Source organism: Cricetulus griseus, chromosome 5, assembly GCF_003668045.3.
Source record: "Cricetulus griseus strain 17A/GY chromosome 5, alternate assembly CriGri-PICRH-1.0, whole genome shotgun sequence".
Lineage (NCBI taxonomy): Eukaryota > Metazoa > Chordata > Mammalia > Rodentia > Cricetidae > Cricetulus > Cricetulus griseus.
Window position 1 is genome coordinate 160,648,202 of NC_048598.1, and position 14,179 is coordinate 160,662,380.

At 41.2% G+C, this 14,179-nt stretch overlaps 1 protein-coding gene across 7 annotated transcripts in view; it reads right to left on the bottom strand.

Moving 5' to 3' along the window:
* Immp2l (inner mitochondrial membrane peptidase subunit 2) overlaps window positions 1–10,416 on the bottom strand; it is an 874,875-nt gene extending 864,459 nt beyond the window's left edge. For 2 of the 7 annotated variants that reach the window (XM_035445043.1, XM_035445044.1), the window contains exons 1-2: window positions 10,321–10,416; window positions 9,847–9,923 (exon numbers count right to left, since the gene is read on the bottom strand). Coding sequence is in view for 3 of the 7 variants with exons in the window: in XM_035445038.1 (XP_035300929.1) it covers window positions 9,851–9,923; window positions 10,053–10,151 (172 nt within the window). In the remaining 4 variants the exon portion in view is untranslated. Of the gene's footprint in view, window positions 1–9,846; window positions 9,924–10,052; window positions 10,298–10,320 lie in introns of those variants that run through there. The other 5 variants (XM_035445042.1, XM_035445041.1, XM_035445038.1 and 2 more) reach the window with 5 other exon arrangements.
* Window positions 10,417–14,179: the final 3,763 nt, after the last annotated feature.

Here is a 14,179-nt window from a genome sequence, read left to right on the forward strand (position 1 = left end):
ACCCTCTGAGTTACTTGAAATAGTAAAGTGGAGGGGATGACAGGAATGGGAGTCAGATGTGGGGGATCAAGTCTAATAAAAAAAATAATAGTTTAGTGGAGTAGATGTTCAGTAGATTATTCACAAATAATGTCTGCATAAAAGACAAAGGATGTTGGTATTTGTGCTGGCTAATTTATGACAACTCCATATAAACTATAGTTATCTGAGAAGAGGAAACCTTGAATGAGAAAATCAGAATATCCTACTTGGAAGAAAAGTCTGTCCAATATGCCAGGCCTGCAGGCCAAAGATTGATGCCCCAACACTGCAGAGGAACTTTGGGTGACTGTCAAGCAATCAGCTGTTTCTATCATTTCTCTTGTTCTTTGGAAGTCACTTGCTTGCACTTCCTGCTCTGGTCTCTGATGGAGCTGAAGACTTTATAGTTATAGTTTTCTTTGTTACCAGATTCAGAAAAGAAATTCACTAAAGAAATGTAAAGTGTGTAAGGTTGAGAGACATAAAAAGATAGTTTGGATAATGCAAGTTAGAATAGAAAGTGAATTAGGTGCAACCTTCTAGACTCACCAAGATATGATAAATAAGGATATTTTCTCTGAATTTGTAATTGTTAATGGACTAGATATCATTGATGTATTTATTGCCTTGCATATTGTATAGAGTTATTGTAGTTAGTGTATATAGTTTTTCTTATATTAGTTGTGACCTTTTTTAAATTTTAGACAAAAAAAAGGGAAATGTGATATTTTGTTTGTGCTCTAACAAATAAATCTTTCCTGGAGATCAGAGTGTGGAGCTAGCCACTAGTTAACCTTAGAGGCTAGGTAGTGGTGGCTCACACCTTTAATCCCAGCACTTGGGAGGAGGAAACAGGAAGTGATATGGCTGAGAGAGGAATATAAGGTGGGAGGAGGCAGGAGTTGGCAAGTAAGAGATGGCTGTGACTTGCTCCTTTGTCTCTCTGACCTTTCAGTATTTACCCCTATATCTGAAACTAGGTTTTTATTATTAAGACCAATCAGAATTAGTGCTGCAAAAATGCCTCCATAAGATCAGGATACGGATGAACCTATAAAGCTTCTTCCTAGTGATTGATGGGGGAGAGTCCAGCTCATTGTGGGTGGTACCATCCCTGGCTTGTAGCCCTGGGTTCTATGTGAGCAAGTCATGTGGAGCAAGGCACTCCTCCATGGGTGTGCTTCAGCTCCTACCTCCAGGTTCCCACCCTGTTGAGTTCCTGTCCTGACTTCCTTTGATGATGAATAGTGCTGTGTAAGCTGAATAAAACCTTTCATCCCCAGATTTCTTTGATCATGGTGTTTCATCATAGCAATAGTAATCCTAACTAACACAGTATTTAAAGTAGACTTCTTAAAATGTTCTCAATGAGTGAATTATGGAGTTCAAATAACACAAAATATAAAATTTGGAATGCCACTTTTCACTTGTTATAACATATATTATAAATTTTTACTAACACTCATTTCAGTGAATAAATAATATTGAATCTAACAAAAAGGAAAGAAAACTAAAGCACCCCATTTTGCACATGCCTTTGGCTCAGGAAGTCTAACTTCCTATTATGGAGGTACAAGCAGATAAGGAGAGGAGGAAGTGAAGGGGGAAGAGAAGGAGGAAGAGAATAGTCGGACAAAGAGACAGAAGAGGAAGAGGAGAAGAAAGACGATGAAGAATCGGGTGTTTTCTATAAAGCAGGGAAGGAGAAGGCAAACAAAGACACAAGCTGGTCTCCATCCACAAGAAACCATGATGCCCAGAAGGCCTACAGGCAACTGTGCTTCATGCCTTCCTCTCTATGGGCTCCCTCCTCTCGGCATAACGCTGACTCTCTCTTTAAAGACAAAGCATTGGTTCTCATTCTTGAGAAACCCTGGAGAACTCTTGGGTGATGAAGCCAGCATCCTTCCATGGTGGTGATTTCCTTTCTTTGGTTGCATACCCTGAAGAGGGACCGCTGGGTTCAAATACCTTCCATTTTTAATTTCTTTATAACCTCATGTTTCAAAAATAACTATACAATGTTCCCTTTTTTCCACACGTTGGCCAAGTGTGGAATCTTATCCAAGTACACAGATTCTAACAGATGTGAACATACGGAAACAATCTGAGCATCCGCTAACATGGAAATGGATAAAGAAAATGTGATAAAATATACAATGAAATATTATTCAGTGTTTTTGTTTTTAAAGAGGAGAAGGAGAGAGGGGGTACTAAATAGAATACCGCTAGTAAGGCTGAGGCAAAAGGATCATGAGTTTAAAGCTTAGGCTCCATAGCAAGACCCTGTCTCAAAAAAAGAAAATAAAACTCCTGTCATTTGCCATAATCTGGTTGAAGCTGGGTTAAACCAGTATGTTAAGTGAAATAAGGCAGAAACAGAAAATACTTATTCCTTAATGCATGATCTCATTTACATGTGGAATCACAAAAACAAAGAGAAACAAACAATATTAACAGATGAGCAGGACAAAAAGGGGAAGGCTATGTCAAAGAATAAAATGTAGCAAATACCTAACATAAACAAGTCTAGACATCCAATGTTCAACCTAAGGGCTGAAGTTAGTAACTGTATTATATTGTATTGTATTGTATTGTACTGTACTGGGGATTTTTACTCAATGAGTAAAATTTAGGTCTTTTGACCTCTCTGGCTACTTATTAGCATCCTTGATTCTTTATTGGCTTATCCATTAGTTTCTGCACTCTCTAAGGCTTATTATATTCAAGTAATTTTTCTTCTACAGCTATATATTTCCTCTGAACACTTTTATCCTTTCCTGAGCCTTCAACTACTCTCTACATGGTAAGAACTCAAAAGGCTTTCTCTGGACCCTCAGTCTCCTGTGATATTCCCAGATCCTCTATCTACATTACCTTCTAAGCACCATCAGCTCCCCAGTGAAATGCCCACAAGCCATTTAACCACAACACTCTTCACCCACTGCCTCATCCCTGCCTTGTCTTCTCAGCCCTGTCTAACCACAGCCCCAGGGGGCATTCTGTATCGAGTGCCCCTTCCCATTTCTTTTACAATCAATCACACAAACACCAGGCAATTCTCCTGCTTTCCGAATAGAATATTTTTCCTAAACATTCACACTTCTCTGTCCAGACTGCTAGCTCCTTCCTACTGGCCCCAGTCTTCCCAATTCCAAGCCTCCAACTCCTAGAACTCTGCTTTCCATGGTGACCTTTTGTGGAGTTCACAATTCTTCGGTGACTCACTAGTAGAAGTGGATACAAAGCCTGAAACTCACTAGTCTCATCTGTTTTCACACCTGTCCTTCCCCTTCGAATACCACCATGGCTGACCTACACAGGGCTCCCAGGCCATTCTGTGACCACATAACCACTTTGTTGTTACTTCTGGTAATGAATGCTCTCTATTGCCTATCAAGCTATCTCAACCTTCTTTCCTCTTTGTGGGGGAAGAGGAGGGGGAGCTATTTGTTTGAGACAGAGTGTCTTTATGTAGTCCTAGCTGTCCTGGAACTCACTCTGTAGACCAGGTTGACCTAAAACCTACAGATATCCACCTGCCTCTGCCTCCAGAGTGCTAGAATTAAAGGTGTGCATTACCCCAAGTTTGTTTCAGTTTTCAAGTCTGAGCCCAAAGACAACCACTACTAAAACCATTCATTGGCATTCCAATCAGGGACACAGAGGGCTTGTTGGGTTCCTTTGTAATAGTACAAAGTTGTGTTACAGCAAACAGCATGCTATCTGAACTGTGCATAGACACTCGGAGTCTTATTACACTTTAAGCTTCTTGGCTAAAGCTTCTACTTCTCATCTTTTCATCCCGACACTACTTTGACATATACAGCTTGTAACTAAAGGAAAAAAGTAGGGCAAAGGATAAATGATAAATAATAGGTCAACAAAGGAGTAAGAAAATCGGTTGAACTTAGCACATAAAAGCCTAAGTATAAACATCTATTTCTAATTCCATTTAATTATAAATAGAAAAATATGGCTATTCCTATATTACCTATGTAACAACAAAAACCCTTATTATTGAAATAAGCAGGAAATAAGACTTCCCAATATAGCCTGTCATGGTGGCATATCCCTTTTATCCAGCACTTGGGAGACAGAGGCAGACAGATTGCTGTGAGTTCAAGGCCAGCTTGGTCTACAGAGTGAGTTCCAGGGCAGTTAGAACTACATAATGAGACCCTCTCTCACTCTCTCTCAAAAAAAAAAAAGAAAGAAAGAAAAGAAAAAAGAAAGAGTTCTCAATAAAACCAGTCACAAAAGAGGCTAGCAAAAACACGGTTCTTTCTGTGTCTCCCACCCACCTCGCAAAAACAAACCATCTCATTAAGCTGTGTCCTTGGACTGAGCAAGCCTGGCTCCTTCCTCTCTCAGCTCTCCACTGCCCCCCACTGTCCATATTCCGAATATACTTTCTCAGCTCCAACTACCAAATCCAAATGTCATGGAAGCTCCCCCTACTGGGGCCGCAAGTCCTGGCTCTCAGATTAGTGTGGACATAAGAAGGGAGAGGAATCAACATCTGGAAGAAAAAAATCCAACTACTAGTGACCAACAACCCACTTTACAATCTACTGTACAATCACTAATCTCACAGCAACTGTAATACCCCATTTTACAGATGAGGAACTGTGCCCATGCCTCGCGCATTTGTCCATGTCCGTCAACATCAATGTAGATGTGTCTCGGTCACGCTGGATTATCGGAATACAATCTTCTGCAAAATACTACTATGCATTTCAGTTAGACCAGCCTTCTCAATGTGAATCATAACCCCAGAGGGTTGGGGTGGGTGGGTGGGTGGGTGTGTGTGTGTGTGTGTGTGTGTGTGTGTGTGTTTTATATCAATCTGAGACGGGAGTTGGGGGAATAAAACACCATGGGACAGGACAGCTCTCTCTCATCTCACACACACACACACACACACACACACACACACAATCATAGCAACAATAAAAGGTTTCTGAGTGCCTGGGGACCAAAAGTTAAATCAAAACCTGATGCGAAACAAATCGAAGGTGTTTCTTGAAGTGCTCACCAATGCTTTGTCATGAGACTTCACGTTGCACCTTACACAGGATCACAGCACAGAACACTGAATGCTGTTTAAACACCTCAGCTCACATTTGACACTACTGTGAGTTATAAACTGCAGTGTTTTTCCTGTACATGCAAAGTTTTCTGCTCTTAGAGAAACATAATAGCCTTCTGTTGTTGGTGGTGGGTTTTTTGTTTTGTTTTGTTTTGTTTGTCTTTTGTGGGGGATGGTTGGGTTATTTTTTGTTTTTATGTTTTGTTTTGTTTGGGGTTGGGGGGGTTGGTTTTTTGTTTTGGGGTTTTTTGGGTTTTTGTTTTGTTTTGTTTTGTTTTGTTTTGTTATTCCATACAGGGTTTCTGTGTGGCTCTAGCCCTGGCTATCCTAGAACTCACTCCATAAAGACCAGGCTGTCCTCAAACTCACAGAGATCTACCTGCCTCTGCCTCCTGATTGCTGGGATTAAAGTGTGTACCAGGAAGCCTGGCTTTAGAATAGTTGATTTTAAAACTTAAGGTCTGAGCTGCTGACTTGAATTCCATCCAAAGTAACTAATCAAAATTCTGGCTTGGGAATGGAATAGACTTTCCAACAGTTTCTGAGGTGGTCCTAAGCACATTTTTGCCATTTTTACTACATTTATACACTGATAACTGTAACATCAGAATATGGACAAACTATTAAAAATAGCTAAGGATGTTGTAAGTCCTAAAGTTGCTAGTCTCCAGAAAAGATTTAATTCTTTATGCAAATAAATGAGGACATCTATTTCATTACCATGCAAATTCTATTCTGTAATAAATGGTGAAGGCATTCATATACCAAACAACTATTTTTAAATGAATTGTTTCATGATTTATTATAAGCACATGTTTGATTTATATACCTGTTTTAATACCCTATGTGCCAAGAGTTGTTTAAAAATTTGTTAGACAAAAGGGAATGCAAGTGGAAAACTTTAAGAACCTCTCCAAGTACACATCATCTCTAACAGCCTGTGATGGGCTTTAAAGGCTTTAAAAAGTACTTGAACCTGGAGAATCAAATGCTACTTGTTATTGTTTTCCTGTAAGTTAATAGTCTTGAAGAATGGACTTTTTAACTCATAAGACAGAGAGGGGCAGGTGGATTCCTGAGTTCCAGGCTAGTCTGACCCACAAAGCAAGTTCCAGGACAACCAGGCTACACAGAGAAACACTGTCTCAAAATAGAAAAGAAAAAAAAAATGCACTTTTAAAAACATATCAGGTTCCTTTTTTAAATTAAAAAAAAAAAAATCTTTTTTAGACCAGGCTAGCCTAGAACTGAAAATTAGCCTACCCCTGCTTCCTTAGTGTTTGGGATTACAGGCCTGAACCAGGACACTCAGTTCAACTGGTACTAGAGTGAGGTTTGGCTTTGCTTTAAGACAATTTTCCTTCTATAAAAACTTAGTGTAAAAGCTCGCTGAGAATAGGAACTGTTTCCCCTTGTTAACTTGTAAGAACACCTGTGGGAAATGTGCTTGCATGACCAGGTGCTGTCATCTGAATAAAACATCACACTGGGCCCTGTAGAGAGAGCAGCGCTCACAATAGAAATGCCACAGACTACAGCAGCACAGCTGATGCGCCTATAATCCACTGACAAAAGTCTACTCCTCAGCAAGGTGAAAGCTGATGTTGGGTGTGAAGTCAGATGTCTGTGGACTTGTCTTTCTCAGCTCCAAACACAGTATTAGATACGCTAAATACAGCTTAGCTGTATATTAAACCCACAACTTGGCAAAATCATGACAGTCTGGACATGAAGCATCAGTGTTGTTATTATAATGCTTATAAATCAAAGATGTTTCTGAAACAGAAATTCTAACTTTGAGCACAAAGATAAATGTGGTAACCTGTCTGTCTCATTTTGGGAATGGTGTCAGAGCTCTTTAAACACATGATAGAAAACATATTCTCTTGTTTTTCAAGCTGACACTCCTTAGGCAAGACTGGAGGATGACCTGATAAAGGAAAATGAAGCCACATTAGGTGTGGATCTTTGTGTCAGAAATTCTGGGATCAGATGCAGCAGACACATGTCATATGTACTGTGAAAATGAATAAATCGGGGAGACTTAGTGCTTATGGGAAAATGGGTTCTAGCAACCTGACACTGTGCAAAGGAAGATCATGAGTAAATGACGGGCAGGGATGGAGAGATGGCTCAGCAGTTAAGAGTAGTGGCTGCTCTTCCAGAGGACCTAGCTTCAGGTCCCAGAACCCACATGGCAGCTCAGAACTGTCTGTAATTCCAGATCCAGGGGATCCAAAACATACCTAAGACATACATGCAGGCAAAACACAAATGCAATATATATATATATTAATATATATATATATTATATATATATATGTTTTTCGAGACAGGGTTTCTCTGTGGCTTTGGAAGCTGTCCTGTTACTAGCTCTTGTAAACCAGTCTGGTCTCAAACTCACAGAGATCCACCTGCCTCTGCCTCCCGAGTGCTGGAATTAAAGTCGTACGCCACCAACGCCTGGCAAATAATTTTTTTTAAAGGAATAAAGAAAATGGTCAACAAACAGATAGAGAAATAGGGCAGTGAGCACATGCACGCCAAGCACTACTTTGTTGGTCCTCTTTGCTCTAGTTAGGCAGCATCAAATCAAGTAACAAGACAGCTATAACTGGTCCCAAGTGACAGAGCAAACAAAACAAAGACTAGGATTCAAGGTTGCATCTAAGAGCACAGAAACTATGCCAGACGGTGGCACACTTCTATAATCCCAGAACTCAGGAGACTGAAACAGGAAGATTTCTAGTTCAAGACCAGCTTGAATTAGATGAAAAGGTGTAGAGACTGGGCTGAGGCTGTGTGGTAAAGGAGCTGCTGAGCAGGGGCAGGGGCCTGGGTGTGACCTCCAGCACCTCAGAAAAATAAACACTATAAAAAGAATGACAGTTGTACATGAGGATTTTAGGGAGATCCAGAACTGGCGCACACAGCCAAAAGAGTAGGACAAAAGAAGAAATTTAATAGTTTTACCAAATAATGGTAACATATACATAATGTATATATTACATTGCATGTTCCCTACAGATAAATACCTCAGCAGTATGCCTAATTAACATGAAGCTGGGGATTTAATATTTGTACATGGTACAACACCTTGAAAAGGTAAATACCAAAATATTAAAAATCTAAGGTGGATTTATATTAGACTCAAGTTTCTACATTCATACTCCTGTAAGAGAACCCTAAGTAACTTTATTTTGACCTTAACCTATTCTCATGCCAATAAAGAAAAGGGTTAAATGTTCAGAAACACATGGCAGGCTTGCTTCATTATTACTCTCCTAAGTACATTCATCCTTAGCTGTCTCTCTGTTTTTAAGCCTTCTTATAGAACAATTCAAAAAAAATTACTCTCATCTAGTTATTGTACCTGAACAATACATTCAGTGCACTGGAAAATGACTGTAACACTAGGCATTATGGAAAACAAATAGCTAGTCATCTCTGAGAATTTACTTCTCACTCTGCCAGAAAAGTGGAATGATAGCACTGCTCTCACACAACACTACAGATCCATAAGCCACTGAGACAGCAGCAGAGGAACTTGCACATTTACACATAATTATTCAAAACTTCCCCAGAAACCTGGGAAAGGCCCATCTCCCCCCCCCAAAAAAAAACGCCATCTCCCACAGCCTCATTCTGCACATCCTGCTTTGTCTGTTTATAGGATTTTGTTTGCTTTGTTTTGTCTTTGAGATGGGGTTCTCACTGTGTATCCCTGGCTGGCCTAGAGCTCCCTATATAGACCATGCTGGCCTCAAACTCACAGATGCACCAGGCTCTGTTGGGACCAAAGGAGGGAGCTGCCACCACTAGCTCTCCAGATCCCGTTTTAATCAGTGTTCATTCAAAACACAGTGCAAGGACATCATAAATAGAGTCCCTCATTAATAAACAACCATGTCCTAGTTTTTCATGAATTGTATGAACATCCACAACTTAACAAGGAAGCCCAGTGGAGATGTGGCCTGCTCCATGATGGCCACTGAGGGAAATGTTTTCTTGTTTTAAGTATCCACACTGATAGTTTACTATTCTTGCTCATAGCTAAACTGGTAAATGTTGCCAGTGACATATATAATGCTGGGGGGTTTCCAACCTGAGAGAAGCTGTGTTTCATATCACCACATAGAGGCTAGGGAAGCAGTGCACTGGAGAAAGAATAGAGAAGTCTCAGGAAAGAAGCAATGAAAAGAGATGACACTGAAAATTTCAGTAAACTTCCCAGGACTTCAACATAACTTTTCAGAAGCACAGAATGCTTGAGGACAAATCCTCTTGTACAATTCTGAAAGATCCCAAAAGAATTTTAAGTATATGAAATTGCCATTGCTTTTATGGGGTCCTATGTGCTTCTTTCCCCCGTTGGCAGATTTTAAAATAGAAAGATTCCTGGAGGAGTAATTACCAAGCAAAGCCTAGATTACCTAACACCCAATGCTTCCTAGCAAGACAAGGGACCAGAGAGGAACTATAGCATCAATGTACCAGGCTAAAGAGTTTCTGAAAGGAAATGAGTTCTGTCAGGTGACTACAAAGCTGTTTCAACTTTCAGCCGACTCTATGGAGTTGGGAAAACTGAAGAAAAGCTTGGGCTTTAGACCAGTGACCTTTGAAGGTGGGTCTTCAGTTTCTGATAAGTAGTGGAATTTGGACCCAAGTTCCCAGGAGCAGTTTCCCCTCTGGAATAATAGTCGTGGCTCCTTCCGCCCCTGAGCGATACTTACTTACCCTTTCTCCCGCTCTTCTTCGGTGAGAAGGGGTAAGTGGTAATATTGTACCCTCGCCCAATTTGGCCAAAATCCTAAAAGTAAAAACGACAGAGACAGGTCCTTTAAAATCCTGTGGCTCGAGCCTGAGCAGCTACCAGCTGCCCGCCACTCCCGGCTGGCTGCTTTGTGGACACCCTGGGCGGGGAGGAAAGGTCGCCTACCCGCCCCGATGTGCGCTCGGGTTCCCTAACTGAGGGACAGAGGAGGACAGACTGAGAGGACAGCCGCGCGGCCTCGCTGGAACACGCGCACGCACGCATGCTCGCCACGGTCGTGCGAGCAGCGGCCAAGCGGCTCCCAGCCCGCCAGCAACGCCCTCCAGTCCGAGGCCAATCCCGGGATAAGAGACCCAGCCAGGAATACCAAGGGTCTCCCCAAGTCCACCCGCGTGGCTCGCCGCCCCGACCCGCCACACCATTCCCCGCGCACCCGCTGCGCAGCTCAACCCAGGGGAAGTCCCAGCGGCACGCCCCGCCCTCCGCGGCGGCACGCCCCGCCCACACGCGCGGCTCGCTCCGCCCACCGCCGCGGCTCGCCCCCACCAGCAGTCAGGCGGCAGCGGGAGACTCCGCCCCGTACGGAAATCCCGCCCCCGGAACGTGACTCACTGCTGACTGGCAGCCGGGAGTTGGTTTGCATCAGCTTGGCGGCTGTGCTAAGCCCGCCGGCTGGGAGTTCCAGGTATTAGGAGCTTTAAGTCTAAGCCCGGCGTCGTGTTCGTGGCTAAAAGGGCAAGAAAAACCAGCAAACCACCTTAGTCACAGGTCAGCCACCGAGACTGGACTGCTCTTTGTGTTCTTACGGGGTTTTATTTTTCTTTTGCTTGCACACGGGGAAACTTCCATTTTACTTCCCCTAGCAAGCCAAAAGAGAAAACAATTTCTTTTTTTAAAGAAACCAAGGGTTTATATATGTATATATATATATATATATATATATATATATATATATATATATTTAAGCTTTTGCTCTCTAAATGTACAAAATCTTAACTGTGTTATTACAGCCTACAAAACCAGTGTAATGGAAAACTAGATGACAAAATTGGTTCTCCTTTTTACTCCTCCCCAATTGTACCTTTATCTTTTCTAGGCTTATCCTTCTAAATAATGCTGAACTATCGTTCTCAAGTAAAAGTAGTGTACTAGTATAAGTGCCTAGTGCTCTGACACTCAGCATTCAAAATTAATTCTAAAGATGGGAGAATGTAAGAGACTTAAATGGACTCAGGCAGTGTTAGCACATGTCTTTAATTCCAGCACTCAGGAAGCAGAGGCAGGCGAATTTCTGAGTTTCAAGCAACCTGGTCTACACTGCAAGTTCTAGGACAGCCAGGGCTACACGGAGAAACCTGGTCTTGAAAATCCAAAATTAAATGAGAGACTTCAGTGGGTTGATAATTACAGAAGACTATCAAAGATAACAAGGTTACTGTCCTGGATAGGATGTATCTGCAGTTATTTTTTATCAGTAGCTGAAATAATCACTGCAAGGTAAGTTCGATCCTGCCAACGCTTCATGACTTAATTCCAAGAGCATATCATACAAGCCATCAGCCACTCCTGATGACACAGTCGATTTACAAATTGGATTATGTCCTAATGGTAGACAGACTCCAAATTAAACAAATGGTTGGTCCAGTGAGGACCTGACAGGATGGGATGGAATTAACTTAAATAAACAACAAAGACGAGGGGGCAGGGCTTTATTGTACTGGAAAGTAACTAAGTCTACAAAAAGAGCTGCTAAGTGACTTTGTCACTAAGATTCATCAAAGATACTTAAGAAGTCAGAGTAACCCAAAAAGCTTACATCCCTGTTTTTCCCAAATGCAAGTCATTCTGGAAATGGCAAAACTCTGAAGTCAGAGCAAAGGTGACTTTAGGACAGTGATAGTATATTGTATATGATACTATACTTATATGTCATTATATACAACAAAAATAGTGAGGCCTAATCTCTGACTTTGGGTGATAATGATGTGACAATGTAGGTTCATCAATTTTAACCAGTACTCTGCTTCAGGATGTTAATAGGAAGGTTGTACGGGCATGGGGGAATATGTGGGTGTCCTGAACTACATGGGGATTCTGTCCAGTCTGTTCAGTTTTGCTCTCCCCCTAAAACTGCTCTTTAAAAATAAAATTATACTTTTAAACAGAAGCTGAGATAAAGTCTCTGAACATCTTTTATTCTTCAGGGTCATTACATTTGAAGCTCAAATATTTGACATCAATGCCATCAGAGGAAACCAAATTATACATTCCCAACTAAGTTACAAATTTAAGTTATGGTTACCCATCATATTTAACATTCAATACACTGTTGAACCAAAGTTAGCTAGAAGTAATTAGGCTTACATATTCTATGGGTAGAAGTAGGGTGAAGAGGTTTCGCCTGCTTGGGGTAGTATCCGTAGCCACATGAGAAATGAGCCCAGGAAATGGGGAATCCGAGATGGTTCCTGAGACCAGAAGATCTAGACTCGTTGTCCATGTGCCATGAAGGGTTAGGATTAAGGTTCACTTTGCTGCATCCTGATCTTTGTAGGTCAGAACAGACAATGAAGTTAATGTCCAGATGGTACATCAGAGGAGACCTGAGTACATCCAAAAAGGCTCAAGGACAGGTTTTTAAAAACCAGTAAATATATGCCTATCTACTTGTATGAATTAAATATATCACAGTATCAGAATTTTTAAATCTGAACAGTAGAGCCATGATGGTGCATGCCTTTAATCCCAGCACCAGAGAGGCAGAGGTAGGCGAACCTCTGAGTTCAAGGCCAGCATGCTCTACAGAGCAAGTTCCCAGATGTCCAGGAATACATAGAGGGAAGGGAGGAAGGGAAGGAAGGAAGGAAGAAAAGAAGGAAGGAAGGAAGGAAGGAAGGAATTTTAAAAAGTTACCATCACATCATGGTATGAAATAGATTTTTTTTTCCCCAGAGAAAACGGATTTCCAACACTTAGTTAGGTAAAACACTTTATCAAAAATAAGGCTAATATCATTAACTGAAGAAAATTTACTTTCTGGAAATGAAGAACTAATAGTCAAAATTAAATGAAACTAGGAGAAAAACATATTGCACATCCCAGACCCTGGTATAAGAATGACCAATGACCAGGCATTGATGGCGCACACCTTTAATCCCAGCACTCGGGAGGCAGAAGTATTCGGATCTCTGTGAGTTCCAGGCCAGCCTGGTCTACAGAATGAGTTCCAGGACAGGCTCCAAAGCCACAGAGTAACCCTGTCTTGAAAAACAAAACAAACAAACAAAAAGAATGACCAAAGAATGTTTAAAACCATTAATACAACCAGGATAGCCAGAGCTACACACATCATACCGAAAAACCATATCTCAGAAAAAAAAATTATAGTCAAATTTGAGATCTACAAGTTCTTAAACAAAATGACAGAGACTCAGGAAGATGACTGGTCAACTTCTAAATTGATCAGTCAAATCTGTGCATGTGTACCTCAAGAAGTCACGTTGTAGACAAAGTTAATAACTAGACTCAGTGAGAGTTCTGTAACTGCCAAACTAACATCCTAGGACAGGGAACAATTGCCAAAGGCTTAAAAAAGAGGTTTGTCGAATCACCTTGTACTGGATAAGTTAAAAACCACCATAGCCAATATTCTCCCTTCATCAGCTTTCTTGTTGATATATACAGCAGCAATACTCAAACTATTGAGTAGCCTGTGAAGGAAGTCAGGAATTAAGAATTAAGACAACGTTGCACTAGAGAAGTGTTCTCAACCTTCCTAATGCTGTGACCCTTTAATACAGTTCCTCGTGTTGTGGTGACTCCAATCATAAAATTATTTTCATCGCTACTTCATAACTCTAATTTTGCTACTGTTGTGAATCATATTGTAAATATCTGTGTTTTCCTATGGTCATAGATGACCCCTGTGAAAGGGTCCTACAACCTCCAAGGGGGTCTTGACCCACAGTTTGAGAGGAAGAAGAAAAGATACCAACAACGAAAACAGTTGAAAACAATTGCGTACTACTTACTCTTCTTATTTCTGTGAGTTTGTTTTCACTCACAGTTAAAGGGAATCATTCACCACGGAGGGGAAGGCATTGAAGCAGGACAGGAAGTAGATGGTCACATTGCATCCCCAGCCCCTAGAATGATACCAGCCACATTCCAAATGGTTCTTTCTAGTTAAGCCATTCTGGAAACAACCATATACACACACTCCAAAGTGTATTTCTCTAGAGATTCTAAAAGCCTATCAAGTTGACAATGTGTTACAGTTTGGAATTTATGGA